This window comes from Kogia breviceps, chromosome 12 (genome assembly GCF_026419965.1).
Source record: "Kogia breviceps isolate mKogBre1 chromosome 12, mKogBre1 haplotype 1, whole genome shotgun sequence".
Taxonomy (NCBI): Eukaryota; Metazoa; Chordata; class Mammalia; order Artiodactyla; family Physeteridae; genus Kogia; species Kogia breviceps.
In genome coordinates this window covers 24,147,999-24,172,046 of record NC_081321.1, presented here as the reverse complement: position 1 = coordinate 24,172,046, position 24,048 = coordinate 24,147,999, and the positions used below count along the sequence as shown (strand labels likewise).

Below are 24,048 nucleotides of genomic sequence, written 5' to 3'. Positions count from 1 at the left end.
GCACTATTCTTAGTTTTTTAATGAATCTCCATGCTTTTTTCCATAGTGGCTGTACCAGTTAACATTCCCACCAACTGTGTAGGAGGGTTCCCTTTTCTCCACACCCTCTCCAGCATTTGTTATTTTTAGACTTTTTAATAATGGCCATTCTGATCAGTGTGAGTTGGTACCTCACTGTAGTTTTCATTTGCATTTCTTTAATTATTGGACATGTTGAGCATCTTTTCATGTGCCCATTGGCCATCTGTATGTGTTTTTGGAGAAGTGTCGATTTAGGTCTTCTGATCATTTTTCAATTGGATTGTTTGCTTTTTTGTTACTGAGTTGTATGAGCTGTTTTGTATATTTTGGAAATTAAGCCCTTGTTGGTTACATCTTTTGCGAATATTTTCTCCCAGTCCATAAGTTGTCTTTTTGTTTCATTTATGGTTTCCTTTGCTGTACAAAGGTTGTAAGTTTGATTAGGTCTCATTTGTTTATTTTTGCTTTTATTTCTATTGTCTTGGGATACTGACAGTATCTAGTACTATCATACCTAAGAAAACATTGGTACAATTTACGTCAGAGAATGTTTTGCCTACGTTCTCTTCTAGGAGTTTTGTGGTGTCATGTCTTACATAAGTCTTTAAGCCATTTTGAGTTTATCTTTGTGTATGATGTGATGGTGTGTTCTAACTTCATTGATTTACATGTGTTCAGCCATAATTTCTTCAAATACATTTTTGATTCCCTTTTCTCTTTCTTTTTCTTCTAGATCCCCTATTATGTGTAGGTTGACATGCTTTACATTATCCCATACATCTTGTATGTTGGCTTTCTTTTTTTTTTTTCATTCATCTCTCTGACTGCTGTTCTGATTGGGTGATTTCCATTATTCTGTCTTCTAGATCACTTATTTCTTCTTCTATGTCATTTAGTCTGCTATTCATTGCTTTCATGTTGGTTTTTATCTCAGCAATTGAATCGTCTAATTTTGATAGGTTCATCTTCATTGTTTCTATTTCCTTGTTACTGTGATCTGCATTTCTTTCGATAATCTTTCTTAATTCCTTTAGCATTTTTATTGTCTCCTTTTTGAACTCTGGGTCTAGTAGACTGGTGAGGTCGGTTTCATTATTTGTTCCTTCAGGGGATTTCCCCTTGTTCTTTTAATTGGGAGTAGTTCCTCTGCTTTTTCATTTTACTTAATTTTCTCTGTTTCTGTGAACTTAGGAGGAACAGTTAGCTACTGTGGTCTTGAACCGGTGTTTTTATGTGGGAGCATCCCTGTCTAGACTTCTGTGACTCCAACTCTTTTGGTGCAAGAGCTGGCTTTGGTGTGGATGCCAGCCGTATCTTTCTTTACAGTGTACCAGCTGTTATCCCCTTGATAGGGGATGTGATTTGTGTTGTGGTGTCCAGAGCCTGTGCTGGATGTGCGGCAGGGCTTCCTCTTTGCTCTGCAGCTGTCACTGCCCTGTCGGGGGTGGGGTCTTCTCCCCAGTTGTTGGAGTAGAAGCCCTGAGGATTGGGTTCGATCAGGCTCTTTTGCCGTTGAGTGCATGCCCTGCCCCAAAGGAGGTGCCGTTGAAGCCTGTGAGGCCTGTGTGGTCACAGCAAACCTATGTGTTACCCATGCAGGTGTCTACAGTTCTGCCCCAAAGTAGCCCAAGGTGGCATCCCTTTCTCTGTTATGTTTTTCCCAGAGCTAGTGCAAGGCTGTGGTGTGTGGAGTATGCTGGGGTGGGGATCAGCGTGCTGTGGCTGCAGGTCGAGGTGGCTGTGCTGCCACTGAGGTCCTGGGCTGCCACTGTGGCAAACTTCTCCCGGATCTGTTCACCGCAGATCCAGCTCCAAGCTGAGGTGTGGAGTGGGAGGAGCTGGAGTGCTCGTACTACACAGAAACAAACCAGCGTGTACTCCTGCCAGGCCCTGTCTGCCCAAGACTCAGTGCCCAGCCTCTGCACATTCTGGACCCACTGCTGCTGTGCATGCATTAACCTGCTGAGATTCAGTGCCAGGCCACTGCACATTATTGTGGCACTGCCCAGTGCATGTGCTGACAATGGTCTCTGTGGTTGGGCCTGGATCATACCCCAGGCGTCCCTGCCTGTCTCTGCACAGCTAGACTGAATCTCTGCCATGATCTCATGCTAGGCTACGGTGTTGAGCGAGTGGGGCTGGGCATTCACCCCTTCAGACTGGGAAGAGCAGTGAGGCAGCAGCCACCAGCACAAGTCTCTCTCAGCCCTGATTGTTCGCATGCAAGCACTCCTTGTGAGCAGAATCTAGTCTTCTCCAGCCCCTCTATCTGTCCAAGTAGATTTCCCAGCAGGCAAGGCGGCTCCCCAGGGTCTCAGGGTCTGAGCCTGCCCATGTGGAACTTCACTTTCTTACAGATCCCTCCCAGGGCCGCCAGTCCTCCCTGATGCCTCTTTTTCCCTCGTCCTACCTCTTTATGTGGAGATCTTTTTTGTAGCTTTGATTGTATAGGAGCACTTCTGCCAACTTTCAGTTGGTTTTCTGTGAGAAGTGGTCCACATGTAGATGTATTTTTGATGTATTTGTGGGGGGAGGTGAGCTCCATGTCTTCCTGTCAGCCATCTTGGTCTTCCTCCCTCTAGTGGCTTATCGAAAATAACGGACCAGGGCTTCCCTGGTGACACAGTGGTTGAGAGTCCACCTGCCGATGCAGGGGACACAGGTTCGTGCCCCGGTCCGGGAAGATCCCACATGCTGCGGAGCGGCTGGGTCCGTGAGCCATGGCCGCTGAGCCTGCGCGTCCAGAGCCTGTGCTCCGCAACAGGAGAGGCCACAACAGTGAGAGGCCCGCCTACCGCTAAAAAAAAAAAAAGGTAATGGACAAGATGCTCCAACGCTTATATCACCCTAATGGCCTGATGACTCTGAAAGCCTTCGGCTTTAATCAGCTTTTTGACTGCATCAGGCTCAGGAGATTCCATGATCTTCGGTATCCAATTCTCTCTTCTTCCATGGTCTGGCCTTCTTTCTTGTTTCTCTGTGTCTTCAAATCTGTCTCCTCTTATAAAGACCCCAGTCATTGGATTTAGGGCTCACCCTCATCTTAACTTGATTATATCTGCAAAAACCCTATTTCCAACTAAGGTTACATTCATGGGTTTTGAGCGTTAGGACTTCAGCATATCTTTTTGATGGACATAAATCAACCCATAGCATCAAACCACTCACCCATTTAAAGCGTACAATTCAATGACTTTTAGTATATTCATAGAATTGTGCAACCATCATTATCAACTTTAGAGCACTTTAATCCCCACAAAGAAACCATGTATTAGCAGTCACTCCCCATTTCCCCCTAGAAATTCCCCCAAGCCCTAGATGACCAACTAATCTACTTTCTGTCTTTATAGATCTGCCTATTCTGGACATTTCATATAAGTGGAATAATACAGTATGTAGCCTTTTATGTCTGGCTCTTTTCTTGTAGCATGTTTCCAACGTTCATCCATGCTTTTGCATGTATCAGCACTTCATCCCTTTTTATGCTTCAATAATATTCCTTTGTATGGGTATACCACATTTTATTTATCCACTCATCAGCTGATGGACATTTGGGTTGTTTCTAATTTGTAGTTATTCGAATAATGCTGCTGTGAAAATTTGGGTGCACATTTTTGAGTGGAGATATGTTTTCATTTGTCCTGAGTATGTGTGTGTGTGTGTGTGTATATATATATATATATATATATATATATATATATATATATATATATATATATATACACATGACTATATACTTGGAATTGCTGGGTCATATGGAAGCTGTATGTTTAACTGTTTGAGGAACTGCCAAACTGTTTTCCAAAGAGAGTACACTATTTTACATTTCCGCCAGCAGTGCACGGGAATTCCAACCAATTTCTCCACATCCTCATCAACATTTGTTATTATCTGTCTTTTTTTTTTTTTTTTTTTTTTTGCCGTATGCGGGCCTCTCACTGTTGTGGCCTCTCCCGTTGCGGAGCACAGGCTCCGGACGCGCAGGCCTAGCGGCCATGGCTCACGGGCGTAGTTGCTCCGCGGCATGTGGGATCTTCCCGGACCAGGGCACGAACCCGTGTCTCCTGCATCAGCAGGCGGACTCTCAACCACTGCGCCACCAGGGAAGCCCTATCTGTCTTTTTTATTATAACCATTCTAGTAGGTGTGAAGTGGTATCTCACTGTGTTTTGATTTGCATTTCCTTGATGAATAGTGATGTTGAGCAGCTTTTCAGGTAATTATTGGCTATTTGTATATCTTTTTTGCAGAAATGACAAATCAGATTCTCTACCCATTTTTAAATTAGTTTTTAAAAAATTATTTAGTTGTAGAATTCTTTGTATATTCTTATATAAGGAATAAAGACGCAGATGTAGAGAATGGACTTGAGGACATGGGGGGGAAGGGTAAGCTGGGATGAAGTGAGAGAATAGCATTGATCTATATACACTACCAAATGTATAATGGATGGCTAGTGCGAAGCAGCTGCATAGCACAGGGAGATCAGCTCGATACTTTGTGATGACCTAGAGGGGTGGGATAGGGAGGGTGGGAGGGAGACGCAAGAGGGAGAGGATATGGGGATATATGTATACATACAGGTGATTCACTTTGTTGTACAGCAGAAACTAACACAACATTGTAAAGCAATTAAACTCCAATAAAGATGAAGAAAAAAAAAGATAACCAGAAAAAAAAGTACAACATTGTATATATATATAATATAATATATATTGGTGATATAAGTACCTTAACAGGTATGTGATTTGAAAATATTTTCTCCAGTTCTGTGAACTGTCTTTTCATTTTTTTGATGGTGTCCTTTAAAACACAAAACCTTTTCAGTTTTGATGGTCTAATTTATTTGTTTTTCTTTTTTTGCTGTGCTCTCAATGTCACATGTAAAAAAATAGAACTCTTTTAAGATGCATTGCTTATTAAAGATGAGTAAATAATTTATGTGAGAAATTCTGAGGTAACAATATGATGGTGGATAAAAAGTAGTTTTTCAAGTGACAAAATAACTTGTACTATTTTAGGCTTTCTTTTAGGGTAACATTTTAATGTTTCATTTAGGATTCTTGTCCTTTTATGGGGGAAGAATTATACAGATTACCATTTATCAAATATTTATTATTATATATTATTTTTGTGGTTCCATTTGGACAATTAACATTTCTGTTAAATAATGAGGTATCTAAGTGATACTTCAAGTAAAGTGTTATTTATTATTTTTCTAATTTCTAACTTGTTCACAGGAAAGTAAAAAGAAGATAATTAACATCATACAAAATTCTAGCACTCAGACCTAACTCAAAGTTAAAATTTGGGGCTTCCCTGGCGGCGCAGTGGTTGTGAGTCCGCCTGCCGATACAGGAGACACGGGTTCGTGCCCCGGTCCGGGAAGATCCCACATGCCGCGGAGCCGCTGGGCCTGTGAGCCATGGCCGCTGAGCCTGCGCGTCCGGAGCCTGTGCTCCGCAACGGGAGAGGCCACGACAGTGAGAGGCCCGCGTACCACACACACACACACACACACACACACACACACAAAGTTAAAATTTGTTTTAATAAAAAGATGTGTACCAAATTTTAAGTGAAAATGACTGAATTGCCAAATGTGTTCAGTACATTCCTATTTTTGTAAAAAGATTATATAGATATTTGCTTGGAAATAAAGTTTGGAAGGATGTAAGCAAAAAATTAAGAGTAGTAGTTTTCATGTTTTGGGGAAATTTCTTGGGTCTACTTTGCTATCTAAAATAAACATATGTGGGAATTCCCCGGTGGTCCAGTGGTTAGGACTCCACATTTTCATGGCCTGAGGGCCCAGGTTTGATCCCTGGTTGGGGAACTAAGATCCCACAAGCCACGTGGTATGGCCAAAAAAATTAAAAAAAAAAAAAAAAAAAAAAAAAAGCTATAAAAATAAAGAGGAAAATATCTTCTAGCCTTTCCATGCATATTTAAAATTAAATATTTTACAAAATCACAACTGTATTCAATGTCTTATGTTATTATCCTGCCTTTGTTTACTCTGTATAATATCATGTCATTGAATATTATTTTAAAAGATTTGTACTGCTTGAATTATAATTCATGGGTTAGAGTCTCCTTATTTAGCTATTTCCCTACTTCGCCTAGGTTTTTGTTTACAATTTTTCATCACTTAAAAAAGGCTGTGATTAGCATTTTTATAAATAAATTATTGTCTGCATCTCTCATTATTTCCACAGGGGAGGTTCCTAATATAAGGGCTATTGGATCAAAAGATAAGACTATATTTCAATGCCTTATTCAATAAATTCCTTTGAAGGGGACTTCCCTGGCAGTCCAGTGGTTAAGACCCAGTGCTTCCACTGCAGGGGGCACTGGTTCAATCCCTGGCTGGGGAACTAAATCCTGCATGCCGCTCTGTGCGGCCAAAACATAAAAAAAAAATTCCTTTGACGATACAGTAACACTAATTGCTTATTCTTTGTGGTTCCAGTTTTGTCAGTGTAATTCTGTTTCTACCCTTTATTCTCTATGGAAGCAGCAAGGAAAAGGGTTGAAGCTGCTTGGAATGCACTTTGCACTACTGGACAGGAGACCTTGATTCTTTAGGTCCTCAGAAAACTCCCAAACGTCCAGAAGCTTTATTTACCTTATCTTTAAAATAAGGGGCAAGGTTTCACAGCCCTAAGATTCTCTAGTTCTCCTCAGGATACCAGGAGAAATGCTGGGCTTCACACTGTTGGAAAAGAAGCACATGAAGATACCTCAGCAGAGGATATGCCTTTTCATAAATGAAATGAAGTCCTTAATGACACCATTAAGCAGCTATTATTGTCTTTCTCTTAGAGCTGAAGGAACTGAAGCCCAGAGAATTTAGGTAACTTGCCTAAGATCACTGTGATCTAGTAAGAATCAAACCCAGGTGTGTGTGGTTCCAAGGTCTGTGCTGTTGACCCTTTACAATGATTGCAAAGTTGTACACAAATAGTATTTTTATGCTCTTGATATTATTAACCACACACACATTCACAAGTTCTAAACTGATCATTTCTCTCCAAAGAACTTTTATTTCAAAGGGACTTCCTGGTGAAACACTGTTGATGTATTAATTCCAATACCATAAAAATAGTTTAAACAAAACCTCTGGGAATGTGGTGCTATAATTTCATGAAATAATAAGCCCACAAAAATATTAACCTTAGAAACTATAAGAATTCTGTTATAATGCTTCAAAGAATTATGGCAAAATTTTTTTTTCTAACTGAAGGCTATATTGGTCAGTCCTTCACTTACATAACTTACTCTCCTCAAGTATTTGAAGAGACACCCAATGAATCTGAAAATATGTGAAAGTGCAATATTTTAAAATAACTTTACTATGTTATCTGTTCCCTGAGAAACTTTCTTAGCCTTTTCTTCCTTCCTTCCTCCTCTTCCTTCCTCCTTCCCTCCCTCCCTCTCTCTCTCTCTTTTTTTCTCTTCTCCCCACCTTTTTGTGGCAACACTCCAGAAAGCCTTGTAGAACCAAAGAGAAGCAGATTTCTATCACTTGTAACAAAATATATAAGATAATTTCTCATATCTCCACTCATATGCTACCAGCTTCAACATCCTTTGGTGAATTAATCTTTCCAGCTTCAACAATATGTAGCTACATTAATTTTAAGTAACTACAGCATAACCATTTCTATAGGAACCATGCATTTCCTAGACAATGCATATTTAAAACCTTCACATTTTCAAGGTATGCAAAGTTCGGCTGTTTTTACAGAAATGAGATGATCCATTGTTAAGTCTTTAGTATTTTTGTTTTTCTATTTTGAGTTTGTTGTTTTTGCTATTTATTCCTGCAGCTTTAATTGAATTCCCACTCAGCTCCATGAGGGCAGGGGCTATATTTGTCTCACTCAACACTGTATCCCTATCACCCAACACATATCTGGTGCCCAATAAGTATTTGGTTTCCCCCTCAGCTTTACTGAGATATAACTAACATAACAAAACATATTTGTTGAATGAATGTATTCTTCCCCCATTGATCTGAAACAACTTTTAAAATCACATTTAAATATAGTAATTCGTTGCTAAGCTTAGAGGTGGCTATCCACAAATACTGCCTCACTGTTGGCAAGGCAAATCAAGGTGTAGAAAATAAGGAGTGGGGGAGGGGAAAATAAAGACAAGCCCTAACAAGTAAAAATTGAGGGGGCAAATGCTTTCAAAATAAACTGGATTCATTGGCTTTAAAGATTTCTTCTAGCAGGAAAGCTTTTTTTCTGAATCACCTTTTTCATTTTTTTCAGAAAACATCACTGCAACATTATCTATAAGGTACAATCTCCTACAAATGTTATGTTGTGCTTATACAGATGGTAACTTACCGGACTTGAAATTTAATTATGTTTGCTTTTGCATTCTTGATTCATTTTCTGAAATATGTTGGGAAATAAAACTGTATAGATTTATTCAGAATTATTCCATTTAGTGGAATATTTAGGATCTATGGCTAGATCTGTATGACCCAAGGGATAGTTTATTATTGGTCAATTAGAAGGCAAACATTTAATGATTAATATGTCTGAAATACCATTCTGAGGTTCACTATTAGTTCAGGCTACAACAGGCATAACCTGTGCTGTAACTCTGAGCCTGCTCGTTGATCCAGAAGTGTGTCCTTCACATTTTTTTTTAACTTTGTCCACTTTTTTGCTTCCTCCCCTCACTTTAAGCAGCTTCTGCTCTATCTCTGGTTGTAAACAATGAAACAAATGGACAGTGTAGTTATTTGTCTGACCCTCAAGGTCACATATGGGATTCAGAGATTCAAAGCTAAAATGCAACATTAAGGCACAATAGGTTACCAGAGACTGAAAAGAACACAGATAATAACTGGCAAAATACTGTATCAAGAAATGTTAAAAACCATGATAATTTTTGTGTAGGTTTCCCCAACACTTTTAAAACTGGTCTTTGGTTTCCTTGATTAAACTTCTGATTTTTCTCTGTTCTTCTCTTGCTAGTCTAAATAACTTTTATCAGAGCCCCAAGGACAGGACCTAAAACAATTCTATTTGGTGTAATAGCTGGACACATGGTAGGTAGTCCTGTTTTTCTTTTTTTTTTCCCCCCCTCTTATTCTTTTGGTATGAGAAACACCATACCTTCCTTCAGAAATACTGATGTATTTCCAGCCTTTTCTCTTAGTTTGATGCAACCTTACCAAGATTTTTATCAGCTTTTTCTCTGAGTGACAACGAATTAATCTGTTTCAAAGCAACAAATGACACAGCCTAAATAAAATCTTGTTACTGAAGGCTGCGGAGTCACCCACTCCGTTTTCATGGCAACGCTGGTTTGGGTCATTCTGCTCTTACATGCTGTCCTTTCTGAGGAAACGGTGATTTTTCCCCATATGGAATCTGGGGGGCAAAGGCATCCCTGCATTTCACGAGTGCCCACCTAAACCACCAGAGGCTCAAGCTCGGTTTAACTGACAAAGGGCTCGCTGCGCTTTTCGAGCGATGGAAATCACCTGTTCAAGGTCGCACATCCAATTGTTACTGGATGCAATCAGCAAGGTCGGGTAGGGCTGCCGGGTCTGCGGGCCGCCAGCTCCCGGCGGCGACTCAGCAGGTCCACCTGGTGCCCCGCAATCTGCGCAATCGCTGGGAGAACGCGCCCTCTCGCGACCGACTTCGCGCCGCAGCTGGGCCTGGCGCAAACGGCCCCCGGGCGGAGGCCGGCGGCTGCAGGGCCGGGGAACCGGAAGGAGGAGGCAGCGGCGGCCCGAGGCTGGGAGAGCTGGTGGGGGCGGAGCGCGCCGATATAAGCCCCGTGCGGGGTGGAGGGCGGGCCTAGGTGAGAGCGGCTAAGTCGGCTGAGCGCCCGGCGCCGCAGACTCGGCCAGCGAGGACTGGGAAGGGAGAGGGAGGAGACTGGAGGAGGAGACGCGAGTGCGGGGTGGCGCCGGTCCACCTCCGCAGCTCTCCTGGCTCCCGCCGGCTTTCGAAGGCGGGCCCGTGCTGCGGCAGCGGCCTCGGCGGCCTGCGGAGGTGAAGCCTGGCTGCCGCGGCCAGGGTCGGCGGCGCGGGGGCAGGTGGCCGGCCGGCGTGGGTGGGCAGGGTTGGGCGGCCGCCGCCGTGAGTGCAGGGGCGGCTTGGCATCCTCGGGGAGGGGCCCTGGAGGGCAGGTGGCCCGTGCGTCTTACTGCAGGTCGGCCTCCTAGAGGCACCTGCAGAAGTGGCCCCGGCCGTGTGCTTTGGCGTCCGGAGGACTGTGGGGAGGGCGGGGGGTCGCTGCCTTCGGGGCGCTGAGGGCCCGTCGCGTAGAAGCGCCTCTCGCCCGGGCCCTGCAGGGGCTTGGGATCCGCGCCGGCTGCCTGGGGCCTGTAGTGCCCTTGCTTTGGGGATGCTCCTCAAGGGGAGTGGGGGGAATAGCGCCGATGCGCGGGGGTGGAGCGGGAGCTAGGGTCACGGTCGGGGCGGTGTAAGACTCGCCAGGATGAGCCCTTAAACCGGTTGGATGTGAGTCTAAACAAAGCTGAACACCAACTCGGGGCGGTCGCAGCTTCAGAGAGTACCTCTCTCCAGATGTCCAGTAGTGACGGACTTGCCTTATAGGCCCCAGAGCAATCAAAGGGAAGTTAGCATTCTTGTTCAAGAAGTTTCTTTTTACTTAGTGAATGAGAGCTCTAAAAGAATTGTGTGTGTTCGGGATTTTCTTTTAAAAGTCGTTGTTAGTGATTGGGGTCGGGGCTGGCGGTGAGGGATAATGTAGAGAGTTTCGAATGGCTGCCTTGTCCCGATGGGGAAGGTTTATTTTTTGTGTGTCATCACTTGACCATAGAAATTATTCAATATGTGGATTGCCCTCAGCTCTGAAGCCACTGCTTGATTAGCGGCTCTTCCTCCCTATGTGGGAAATTGAATTTCTGGAAACGTCCCCCATATTGTAGATTTTTGCCTACGTAAAGGCGCCAGTGCGTGGCACTAATTGCCTTCAAGGTAGTGAAATGGAAGTGTGGTATTTAAAGCATCATTAGGTTTTGAGCTCACTGCTGTGGAAGAGAATTTTGAGGGCGTGGATCTAGACTTTTCAGGGAATTTAAAGCCTCTAGTCGTAATTTACTTTTATACTTATTTTTTTTCTTCCCTCTTTCAGCCTCATCTGTTTCAATGGTGCAACTCTCTTCATCTCCTTTTGGTTACCAGTCACCTTCAGGCCATTCGGAGGAGGGGAATATGAAGTCAGCCAAGCCCCAAGTGAACCACAGTCAGCATGGGGAAAGCCAGCGGGCCACGAGTCCCTTGCAGCCTGCTCTCAGTTCTGCTGCCTCTCCTTCCCAAGCATATGAGACATATATTGATAATGGACTCATATGCCTTAAACACAAAATCAGAAACATCGAGAAAAAGAAGGTAACTTTTTTTTTTTTTTTTTTCTCCCAGCCCTGTATATGCACCATCTTAAATAAGGGTTAAGGAACTGGCATGGTTGCTTTCTCTCAGGGCTCATAGGTATTCTTCCTAAAGATTTTTTTTCTAAAGATTTAAGTAACCTTGAGATTTAGCTGGCTAAAATGTACAAGTGGGCTAAATATTGGCTATATGAAACACTTTCTGTTTGATTTGTCAGAATAACTGAATAAAAATATTCTTCATAGTAAAATTATTATGCATGCTACTGTTGAAATACTTGAAGAGCTGGCTACTTTACATCAGATTAATTCCTTGAGTGTAGTATTAATGTTTCTTTTCATAAATGAGTAATAGTCTGAATTTTTTAGGTTGTTTTCCTTGTGACTTTCTGCAGCAGTTGATATTGCAGTATAACTGCTGCAGTCTTTGGAAGCTTTAATGATGGTAGAGCCAGAAAATGTTTTAGCACTAATTTTTGTGTTGCTAGGTGATAGTTTAAGATTGGTAGGTGAAAGCATTGTAGAGAGCCTTGTGAAGATACTCAGGGTTATAATCTGCCTAACGTTACAGTAAATGCTGATGTAAAGATCCAAATCATTCTTCATTTCCTGAGTCATGTAGCCTGTGAAACGGTACTGCACGTAGCTTTGTTGTGTCATGATTCTCTTTTGCTTGTGATAGTAAGGTGAGTTAATAACTATCTGGACCTAGGAACTCTTAAATATTTTTATGCCAAGACCTAGTTAAACCTTAGGAAAGTTGCTTTTAATGGAGGAGGGTGAAGAGATTTTTAAGAGTCTGGGTGACTCTTTATTCCTCCCCCCTTCTCCCCTCCCTCGCGCCCCGCCCCCCCCACTAACACACACACTAGGAAGGTAGTGAAGAAGAGCCAGTTACTAGTAGCCTCTCTGTAGCCCTAGCTCTCACCAGTTGTCTTTTGAATACATGCAGTTGGTCACAAGTGTGATAAGGTGAGTGTGCCTGGGTCAGCACAAATTCCCTGCCACTGTGGGAAATTAGTCAAAGCAGGATCTATTGATAGAGACCCATTAATGTCTTAACCCAGGTGGAGGAACTGCATATATATGTACAATTATGCTCTTCAGCTTAACTATAGTGCCTCTTTAATTTGAATACCAATCTGGTCAGTACCTATACATTTGTTTCAAGCTTCTGGAAAAGCATTTTAAAGCTATCAACCCAATATGGAAGGAGCCTAAACATTGCTTTTAGAATACCATAAAGGGTCATGTGATTATTATGTGGACAATAAATGCAATTAATTTGTCATCTGTTTACTTAAATATCAGATTTTATATGAAAAATAGCTTCAAGTTGAGGCTACTATAATTCTAGAAAAGAAGTATTTTACATTTCTGTACTTGATTAGGAAGTTCCCTATTGAACAAATGCTTACATAATTCAACAGGTAACAGTTTCAGTATGAGGTTAGAGTAGGACTTCTCTGGATAATTCTTGGTTGTGGGGGGCTGTCCTTTGCACTGTAGGATGTTCAGCATCCCTGGCCTCTACCCACAAGACGCCAGTAGCACCTTCTTCCTCCCTCCCATCCCGCAAGTTGTGATAACCAAAAAAATGTCTCCAGACATTGTCGTATATCCTTGGGGGACAGAATTGCCCCTGATTGAGCACCACTGGGTTAGGAGCATATGACTGATTAAATCCCTGTGTGTCACGTAGTCTAATTATAGAGGCCATTAAGAGAAAAGGGTTTTATTACTGCTTAACTTTTGTAATTCCAGAGTAATGTTGATAGTGTGTAATATTTTTTTCCCTGACTGGAACTCATCTACAATGGCTGCTTGCCTCACCGTAAAATGTTATCCTTATTGATAGCTAACTTCAAGAACTTTGTTTCCATAAGGAACAGTCTGGTATTTCGTTTGTTTCAGAATTTTATATCAGGTTGTAGTAGATACAAGTTTCTCTTTTGTAGCTCAAACTGGAAGATTACAAGGATCGCCTGAAAAATGGAGAGCAACTTAATCCAGACCAGTTGGTAAGTGGTTTATAATCCTTTGGCCAGACCTACTGATTTTCTTTTCCTAGTAAAACTCTAGATGAATTTGGGGGAGACCAAAGATTTGATAGGCTAAAAAAGAAGAGTGAGAATCCACTGGATTTTTCAAAAGACTTTGTCTTCACCTATTAGATCTCATAGCTTTGACTTTACTTCTTTTGTACTAGTAGATGGTGTACGGATGGGGGTGTGTGTTGTCAAATAAGAGGGAAAATGTAGACTATCACTAAGAGTTAACGTGTGGATTTAAATTAACCTTTCACTAGAGTGGACTAAAGGAGAAGAGCAGGGAATCATCTAGCTTTCTACTTTTGTAAACCTAACATCTCTCTGCTCTGAAATACAAAAGAATATTTACTACAGCTTGCCTTGGTTTTCTATGGTTGCTCCCCCCTAATTCCTTTGATGGTTTTTTCCCTGCTTTTCTATCCTGAATTGCCATGTTCCTTCTCAGGAGGCATGTTTATCTGATAGATAGATATTGGGACTTAAAAAAAAAAATCTTACTATAAATATTTACTATTTACCACATTAAAAAATATTGTTTACCTTGCCCATGGTATACCTGGTAATTGCAAATTTTATCTAATGTGGTGAAGGAGAGTTTTTGCAATATGGAAAATATAAAAGAAGCTTTATTGATGTTTGCCATTTTGACCTGATCACATCTCCTGGCTAAGATGGGGACAAAATTAATCTAAAACTTATTCGATCTAGCTTGTAGATCTATTGTCTTTTATCTTTTTTAACTAAAATTTTTGGTTGTGAATCATAGGTCCTGGTATTCAAGGGCTTTTCCCTTGCCATATTGGCTCTTCTTCACTGCCCTCGGATTTTTGTGATGTAGTAAATTACAGTTTTGCTGAGGCACAGATTTGAATTGTCTGAGCTCGGAGAATGATGTGCTTAGATAGCTGGTGAAAGGACTTAGCTGGACATTGCAGCGTTTCAACATGGCTTTGTTTTTAAGTAGTCCTGGTATATTCAATAACTTTTAAAGTGATGAAACTTGGAGGAAATGTTCTGTTACAGTAGTGTTTTTGACTTTGGGGACATATAGGGGATGGGAGTGGGGAGGTTGGTGGTTCTCATGATAGCTCTGTAAGAAATGTCGAGGATATGCGATATTTCAGAGCTCCAGCCAGGTGAACTTTAATCTCAGCATTTCATTACTGCCTTCACAACTACATGTTGCTTCTATAGTATTAACTTGGATTTCTTGAGTAATATCCTGACAAATGCCAAATTTATATTGCCAATAGATTAGTCCTCTGAACTCTAGATTCTTATGTCCAGTTGTCTTTGACATCTTTGACTTCATTTTGCTTCCCAGAACCTGTTCCTCCTTTAACCTTCACTATGTCAGTTAATGGCTTGATGAATTAGAAGGATGGAGTTGCCCAAAACCTTGGAGAATTGCTTGTTTTTCTCCTCATACCTCATATCTAGCCCATCAGCAAGTCTGGTCAATTCTGCCTTCAAAATACACCCAGAAACAGACCATTTCTCATAAATTCTGCTTCTGCCTTCCTGTTCCACACCACGTCACCTTTCATCTGCATTACTGTAACAGCTTCCTCACAGGTTTTTCTATTTCTGCTCTCTCCAAGTCTATTCTTAACATAGTAGCCTCAGTAATTCTTTTCAAATACAAGTCAGATGGGCATTCCTCTGCTCAGAAGTCCCTCGCTACAGGTGCCCGTCATGGTGGCAAAATGTCCTATAAGGCCTTAGGAAGTGTGCTCCCCACTTCCTTTTACATCTTAATTGCATTTCCTGCACTTGTCTCTCCTGCTGGCTTCATCCCAGCAACACTGGCCGCCTTGCTGGTCCTCAGACATCCCAGCCACACTTCTACTTTGGGGCTTTTGCATGTGCTGTTCTTACTGCCTGGGATGCTTTTTTCCCAGATGTCTAAATGGTTCCATTCCCAACCTCCTTCAGCTTTTTATTTGAAGGTCATCTTAGTAACGCATGTCCTGACAATACCATACCTCCATTCCCCCATTCACACTCTTTTGCTCCTTTCCTTGCTTTAATTTTCTTAATAAAAGTGTTTCTCTGACAAACTGTAAAGTTTTATCTCTCCTTTGCTTACACTGTAAGTTCCATTAAAGTAGAGATTTTGTCTGTTCACTGTTGTTTTCCTAGTACTTAGAATGGTTTATAGCATATGGTAGGCATTTAAATATTTATTACATATAGATTTACTAAATATAAAATGAATGTTAGGTTTTTAGATGTGATTAAGTATATAGTTAGTGGTACTTTTGAGAAATAACATCTCATACAAGGAATATATATACTTAAGGTAGAAATTTAGAAAATGCAGGTGAGTCAGAAGAAAAAAAAATCTATAATCTGACCCCTGAGAGAACTGTTGTCAGTAGTATAGTACTTAATTTAAAAGCTCTAAGTTTAGTTTTTTACGGTACGCGGGCCTCTCACTGCCGTGGCCTCTCCCGTTGCGCAGCGCAGGCTCCGGACGCGCGGGCTCAGCGGCCATGGCCCACGGGCCCAGCCGCTCCGCGGCACGTGGGATCTTCCCGGAGCGGGGCACGAACCCGTATCCCCTGCATTGGCAGGCGGACTCCCAACCACTGCGCCACCAGGGAAGCCCTAAGTTTAGTTTTTAAAGTTGGAAGTAATTCGCATAGTTTAGAAATCAGGAAATATTAAAAAAGATACAGTTTTTCTTTCACCCTGTCCTTCCTCTGTTCATTTCTCATCTTGCAAAATAATGATTCTAACAGTTTATTTTGTATTTGTCTATAGTTTCTTTAAGCCTGTATACAGTTTACCTTAATATAGATACTTCTGGGGCCTTTGTTTTTGCTTCTTTTTTTCTTAGTGTACTTTATTTTTTGGGCAGCTTTAGAAATTGAGCTGACAGTAGAGAGAATTCCTGTATACCCCACTGACCCCATCACACACGCACAGCCTTCTCAGCTGTCACCGCTCCGTACCAGAGTGGTGCATTTGTTACAATTGAACCTACACTGACACATCGTCATCAAAGTCCCTAGCTTACAGTAGGGTTCAGCTCATTCTGTGGGTTTTGACAAATACCTAATGGCATGTATCCATTGTCATAGTAACATACAGAATAGTTTCACTGCCCTAAACATCTTTGCTCTGCCTGTTCATCCTTTATTAATATGGTGTCAGTGTTTCCATAATACTTTAAAGTTTGGTTGAAATGTTCTCAAACTGTCAGCCTGGTTCTTTTTTGGGTGGGAGTGCTTTGAAAATATTCTCCGTTTTTTCTTTGAAAATTGATCTGTTTAGATTTTTATTGTTTTTGGAGTCAACTTTTAAAAACTTTTCCTTGAAAATCACTAATATTTCATCCAGTTTTAAAAAATTATTTGCAAAGATTGGGACAAAGTAATTATTTATAAAAGCCTATTTCTGTATTACTTTGTTTATTTCTAACTTTGTGTGGTTGTATTTCCTCATTTACTCAATTAAGTTAGTATCTTAAAAAAATTCTTTTTTAAAGCCAGCTTTTATTTTCTCTCTCCTATGCCTTTTATCTTTTTGCTTTCCTTTGGTTTATTTGCTTCATTTTCTGTCTTTAAGCTGAGTGCTTAATTTGTTTCCTCCCCTTTCCCCAACCTATGTGTATTTAAAGCTGTGACTATTACTTCAAGCACTGCTTTAGCTGATAACTATAGATTTGATTTGATACTGTTTTCGGTATTGTTGGCCAGAAATTTTGTAATTCAGTTGGTACTTCTTCTTCAACCCAACAGATATTTGTAACACGGTAAATAAAGCTTTCTATGATCTGTGTGATTATATTGCCTAGCTAATGTAACCTCTTTTGGTAGTAACTCTTAAGTAACCTGCTGAGACTAAGCTATAGAGTTCTAAGATTTCACTATTGCTAATCAGATTTCTCCTTCAAAATAGTAAGAAAAGTGTCTTAATGAAGTTTTTTAGAGTTCCATTTGTAACTTTAATATCTATTTTGATTCAGGTCTGGTTTTGAAACAGAGAACCGAGACTCAAGTGAGTGCTTGAGCAAAAGGCAAGGGTACTTGATGCTTTCAGCTGCTACACCTGTAGTCTAGGTCAGAGCTTTTGGGAGCTGGTACCAAGATAGTTGCAGAGGGGTTTGAATAAAGTAGTTGGATTTGAGAGGTAAAATCAACATAGCTTGGTACTGTGTAGGAATAGAGAGAAGAACCAAGAGTGGTTTCCAGGTTTCTGGCTTGAACAGTTGGGTGGATGGCAAGACCATTTATTGGGCTTGGAAACACTGGGAGAGAAGAATGTTTTGGGAGGATGGGATAAAGAGTTCAATTTTGGACCATTGATTTTAATGTGCCTGTGAAGCATTAAAGGGTGAGATATCTAGTAAATATTTATGAGAAGGTGTGGAGCATAGAGAAGTTTAGTCTACAGATCTATCACCTGTAAGGCTGCTAATTGAAGCCATGAGAAAAGATGAGACTATCACGGGTGAGAGTTATAGAAAGAAGAAAAGAAGTGTAAGACAGAATGCTAAAGAAATCTGACATTTCATGTTTGGATAATAATGGCTAAAAATATTGATATTGAACTTACTTTCGGGCCAGGCATCATTCTGAGTGTTTTATAAACATGAAATCATTCAAATTGCACATCTCTATGATGTAGGGCCTATTATCTTTTTAAGTGCTTAAAAACTGAGGTGAGAATAGTTAATGGAAAAATTGCCAGTAAATAAAAAGCTGGAGAAATGGGAAGTTAATGTTACAAAAAAAACAAGGGATCTTAGTAGAGCAGGAGGATGCCTTTATGTTGAAGTCTTCTGAGAAGTTAACCAAAATGAGAGCTATACAAGATCCATAGGTTTAAAGGAAGGGACTGACATCGCTGACTTTAGCCAGGACAGTTTTGGTGGAAACAATTCAGGTTGATAAGGGCTGAGGAGGAAATGGAAACTGTGTAGGCATTTTTGATATATGTCTGAGACTGGAAGGACGTGGTTGCCAGAAAGGCACTTTTTATTTTTCTTATTTAGGTTGGGGGAGACTTGAACTTGTTAAATGCTGGTTTCAGCATCAACAGAGAGGGAGAGGCTCAAGACATTAAAGAGGGAATCAGAGTAAGATCTCCCATGAAGGCAGAATTGAATAGGATCCAGGGCACAGGTGGGAGGACATCTCCTCCACTATATAAAGAAAGAGAGAAAGAAAGGATGGATCCACATTTGATGATGGGAACTCGAGGTAGTTCCCATTTGATTTTGATTTTCTTGAGTCAAAGTTAATACCATTTGGGAGTAGATATGAAGCGGTCTTCCTTTTTAGTTTTACATCCCTTTGAGGATTGTATGATATGGTTATGTTATCTGTGCATTCTTGGTTCTATATTTGGAAGGCCTCTCTACCTGTTTTATTAAGAAATATGTAGTCCAAACAAAGTATTGCATGTAAGTTACGATGCATAATAAAGCAAGTGTCAGAACCCACTACTCAACCCAAATAGTATATTAGCAACAACACTGAAGCTTCTTTGTAGAACTCTCTTTCCTGTAAGCTGACCTTGAACTTTTTCCCTCTCATTCCCTTCCTTTTGTTTTAACAGAACTTATTTGTTGTCCTTAAATCTGTTAGGGTTGCTTTTTTGAAACTTACGATAAATGTTATACTGTATATTCTTCAGTTTATCATTTTTACTCATTATGTTTAGGATTTTTATATTGATGCAAGAAGCTATATTTCATTTGCTTTTCTCTACTTAGTAGTAGTCTGTAAATAGATGGATGTTTGAGTTGTTTATTTTTTGGCATTCTACTTTGATTGGTCTTATATGTGTTATTGAGATACAGGTGTAAGATCTCTTCAGGGTGTATACCTATCATTGGGTTGTAGGGTATACCCATAGTTAACTTCAGAGTAAAGGTGTTAAACTATTTTCCAAAATTATTGTACCAATTTATGCGAAGACGAGTAGTACACAGGAGTTCCTATTGTTCTGTACCTTTATAAAGACGTAGTACTATCAGATTATTTTAAAAACAGCTTTATTGAGGTATCATAAATATATTATAACATTAACCCAAGTGTACAATTCAATAATTTATAGTAAATTTGTAGAGTTATGCAGCTATCACAATGATCGAGTTTTAGAACATTTCTATAACCCCTTCAAGTTTTCTTTTGTGCCCTTATTTGCTTTCTATCTCTATAAATTTGGCTTTTCTGGATATTTCATATAAAATAAAGTCTTGCATCCAGCTTTTTTTACCATTTTTTTTACCATTATGTTTTTGAGGTTCATCCATGTTATAGCATGTATCAGTAATTCATTTATTTTTATTGCTAACTAGAATTCCTTTGTATGGTTATAACACATTTTGCTTATCCATTTACCAGTTGCTGAATATTTGGATTGTTTTTATTTTGGGCTATAATGAATAATGTACTATATAAATTCACTTACAAGTCTTTAAGTGGGCATATGTTTTAATTTCTTTTGGGTAGATACCCAGAAGTGGAATATTATATTATTTTAACCATGGAGGCTTTGTAATATGCCTTTGTCTGATTGGACAAGTTCCCCATCTTGTTCTGTTTCATAATGGCCCTTTGAGGTAAAGTCCCACAAAAAAAATAGATAACTAATGAGAACCTGCTGTATAGCACAGGGAATTCTACTTCACTGTACAGTAGAAACTAACACAGCACTGGAAAACAACTATACCTCAATTTAAAAAAAAAAAACCTACCCCTTCTCTAATTATCAACTTTATTCATCTGTGAAATCTCAAAGAAAATTTCCCTCTTTAAATTTACAGGGAATTCCCTGGAAGTCCAGTGGTTAGGACTCTGCACTTTCACTGCTGAGGGCCCGGGTTCAATCCCTGGTTGGGGAACTATGATCCCGCAAGCCGCACGGTGTAGCCAAAAAAAAAAATACAGTGTTTCTGTCACAATACTTAATTTGTCTGTTATAGGTAATTATTTACAAGTCTTTCCTACCATAGTACAAATTTCTTGAGGTTGCTTTCATCTGTGTGATTCTTACTGTGCTACGTGTGTAATATATTTGTATAGTGAATGAATATTGACAGAGGAATCCTATTGGCTCAGTGCTCTTAAAACCCACAGGCCTCTCTGACCTTAGACTTTATAGATAGTCAGCTTGATTATTATTATTATTATGGTTCAGATTTCTAGCATAAACAATTGAATTTTTAAATTTAACTTTATGTAACTTCTATTAAATACTTTCTCCTTACTTTTTTTGGGTATGTATAGTAAATGGCTAGTTTCTAAAGTCTTAAATCTCCTCTGCTGTTATTAAGGAACTTATTTTGAGATATTTGTACTTAGAAGTTCACAGAATTGATTTTTTTTATCCTATTCGGTAGGAAGCAGTTGAGAAATATGAAGAAGTGCTACATAACTTAGAATTTGCCAAGGAGCTTCAGAAAACCTTCTCTGGACTGAGCCAAGATGTGAGTATGTTTGCTTTGCTTTTCCTAAAACTGATTTAACCACTGATCTTGAAGAAAATATCAGTGTCTGATAATGGTGTTTGGTTATTGTTCATCTAATTCCTGCTGACATTTTATTGGGGGAGGTGGGGTGGAGTATAGTTTCTGAAGAACTAGTGTTTTCAGATTTCTAGAGTCTCAACACAAATGTTATCTGAATATGAGGCATTGTGAATTAAGTGTTAGCTATCTAATGTGTATTATTTCACTGTGGAATTATGGAAATCATTGAGAAGGAATGAAAACTATTTTGACAGATACATTTATTAAAGACATTTTAGAATATAGGCTTGAAAATTTATATTACATAGGCTTGTAAGTTTAGCATTATTGGTAGACTCTTCTTGAGAGCGTGGTAGTTATTACCAGGAAAATTTGTGGTTCATCTTAAATTTAAATAGCGTTAAGTCTGGTCCCACTGCTTGTTTCAGTTGCTCTGTGTTGGCAACTCAAACTTTTCTCTTCCACAGAGTTAATCAGTAATTAATAGTGAGGTCTTAAGCATTCATTAATGAGGTATTCTTCACTGTTTTAGAATCTTCGTGTTAGATGGCCCTTTAAAGATCATGTTCCATAGCCTTTTCTACTTTTTGGATATTTTCTTGTTTGGCGAATTAAAACTCTCTTCTGCATTCCTGTGGCATCAAAAATGAACAAATAAAAAAAATAAAAACCCCAAAACATCATTCTGAAGCTGAAGACAGCTACCATCTTAATCCTTGTAAAATATAGTTCTGAGTTGCTCTCTTCTGGATGTCTGACTTAATTAACTTTTAAAAGGAAAATAGTGTAGTATAGAGACACTTCCTTCTGTTTTCTGGATAATTCTGTTAATGCAAGTCTAAGATGATATTAGCTTTGTTATCCATAGCACACTTTAAGTCGAGTTTACTTATTCATCACTTAATTATAATATTTTCTGTTAGTTTCACAGTTGTTAAACACTTCTAGGCTATTTTAGATACAATACTTAAGTCATTTTTTTTCTTGTGTGATTGATTCCCCGCCCCCCACCCCCCATATGTTATATTTATTTAGTTTTGGTCCATTGTGCTAAAAAAAAAAAAAAAAAGAGAGATCTTTTATATCTGCCTTCTGGTTGGAGGTTTGAAGTATATTTTTATAATACTTAAAAATTTCTGTTAACTCTCTTTTCTGAGTTACCCTATCAAATTTTCATTTTCCACTCAGGTGTTTTTTTTTCAATGTATGATGTTCTTTTTAGGTTTAAATCTTTTTTTAAACACCATCCATGTGCCAGGCACCTATGGAGGTTCACTATTTTAAAAAAAGGAGAAAGATTTATTTATTTTTGGCTGCTTTGGGTCTTCATTGCTGTGCGTGGGCTTTCTCTAGTTGGGGTGAGTGGGGGCTACTCATTGTGGCTTCTCTTGTGGTGGAGCACGGGCAGTAGGTGCCCGGGCTTCAGTAGTTGTGGCGTGTGGGCTATAGAGCAGAGGTTCAGTAGTCGTGGCGCACGGGCTTAGTTGGCATGTGGGATCTTCCCGGACCAGGGTTGGTACCCATGTCCCCTGCATTAGCAGGCGGATTCTTAACCACTGCACCACCAGGGAAGTCCAAGGTTCACTATTTTTATAGCGATGTACCTTCCAGCCTAGGAATTTGGGGGCTTTTTTTTTTTTAAACTAAACTCTTTCTTTTGTCAGACCTCTTCTATGATAGCTTGTTTTGCAGTTTGTGTAACATTTTCTTCTTTCCCTTCAAACTAAAGTTGGAAGCCTTCAGCCTACCACATCTCTCTTTATCTTCATGATATGAGCTTTGTCCTTTGGGGGTTTATCATTCTAAGTCATGGTTCAGAAAATAAATTTTATGGTTCGGTGCTATTGGTTGACAGCAGTTTACTTCATATCTTCTTCTTTCTAAATCAGTTTTCAACTGAAAGAAGAGAAGTAACCTGATTTCTTAGTTTCCACATAAATAAGAATAGGCTGCTGTCAGTGGTTTTCATGGCATCTGATTATGACCTAGGAGACAGCATGTTTCTTACTTGATACCTGATAGAATCGATAAATATTTGAGGTCCTGTCATGTGTCAGACTCTATGCTGGGTACTAGTGATATACTGGTGAACAACAGAGATATAGTCCGTGTCATCATGGAGCTGAAGCGTAAGGGGGATGCAGCTAAAGAAAAAGATAAGCATTTCATGTAATAGATACTTTGATAGGGGAAGTTCAGGGTGACCTGAGCCCATAAGAACACCTAATCCAACCCTGGGAGGTGGCCAAAGAGAGATCTGAGGTAATCATGTGATATAGTCCTGAAGATGTCCTCAGCACCAATTGCCTTTTCTTATACCATCATGAATCTGTGTCCAAGGGAATCCCACTGTCTTGGAGAGCTAGAATTGCCACCTCTATCGTCTTTCCTCCTCTCAAGCAGAAGCTGAGTTTGGTAAGTGTTATTGGTGTAAGTCCATATTAAGGTCTTGGAAAAAGCTTTTCTGAGCCTTTGCCATCCTGAAGAAAATACCCTCGCCCACATAACCCCCAACCAGCCCATTTCTCACTCGTAAAATTTTATCTTCAGGCATTGTCTCTTGTCCCTGGTAGTAGCACAAGTCATATTTATTAAGTTGCTTTCATACCCTGTAGAAAGGAATTAATAATGTCATAATCTTTTTCCTGAGGTTTTTTTTTTTTTTTTTAACCCCCGTCTTGATTAGGATTTATGAACGTCTCTTTTGTAGAGTTTTAAATGTTGATGCTGAATCAAAGTACTGTAACTCATCTATAGGAAAAATCTAAAAGTTTTTATTTTTGTTGTTATCTTAATTTTCATACCTTGGGAAATATCTAGTACGATGGAAACATTACAAACAGAAAAACACCTATGGGGAGAAAAGACCTTTTGGGTTTCTCAGTGGAAATAGATGGTACTTTTTGTTATTGGTATTTTATAAATGACAAGCCACTTTTGGGACCCACGTATTATATCAGACTTTAAGGTATTACAGTTATAAGATTTAGAGTAGACTCGGAGCTTCACACACACACACACACACACACACACACACACACACACACACACACACTCATTTGAGGGAAAACTTACATTCCACTAATTTTCCATGT

General features: G+C 39.8%; 1 protein-coding gene across 36 annotated transcripts in view; it reads left to right on the top strand.

Annotated features, from left to right (window-relative positions):
• Positions 1–9,697: 9,697 nt before the first annotated feature.
• The window catches only part of CAPRIN2 (caprin family member 2), a 41,349-nt gene continuing 26,998 nt past the window's right edge, over positions 9,698–24,048 (top strand). For 21 of the 36 annotated variants that reach the window (XM_067009016.1, XM_067009014.1, XM_067009023.1 and 18 more), the window contains exons 1-4: positions 9,799–10,052; positions 11,161–11,417; positions 13,375–13,437; positions 20,825–20,911. In XM_067009016.1, coding sequence (XP_066865117.1) covers positions 11,175–11,417; positions 13,375–13,437; positions 20,825–20,911 — 393 coding nt within the window. In that variant the 5' untranslated portion in view covers positions 9,799–10,052; positions 11,161–11,174. Of the gene's footprint in view, positions 10,097–10,122; positions 10,140–10,191; positions 10,213–11,160; positions 11,418–13,374; positions 13,438–20,824; positions 20,912–24,048 lie in introns of those variants that run through there. The other 15 variants (XM_067009012.1, XM_067009003.1, XM_067008993.1 and 12 more) reach the window with 11 other exon arrangements.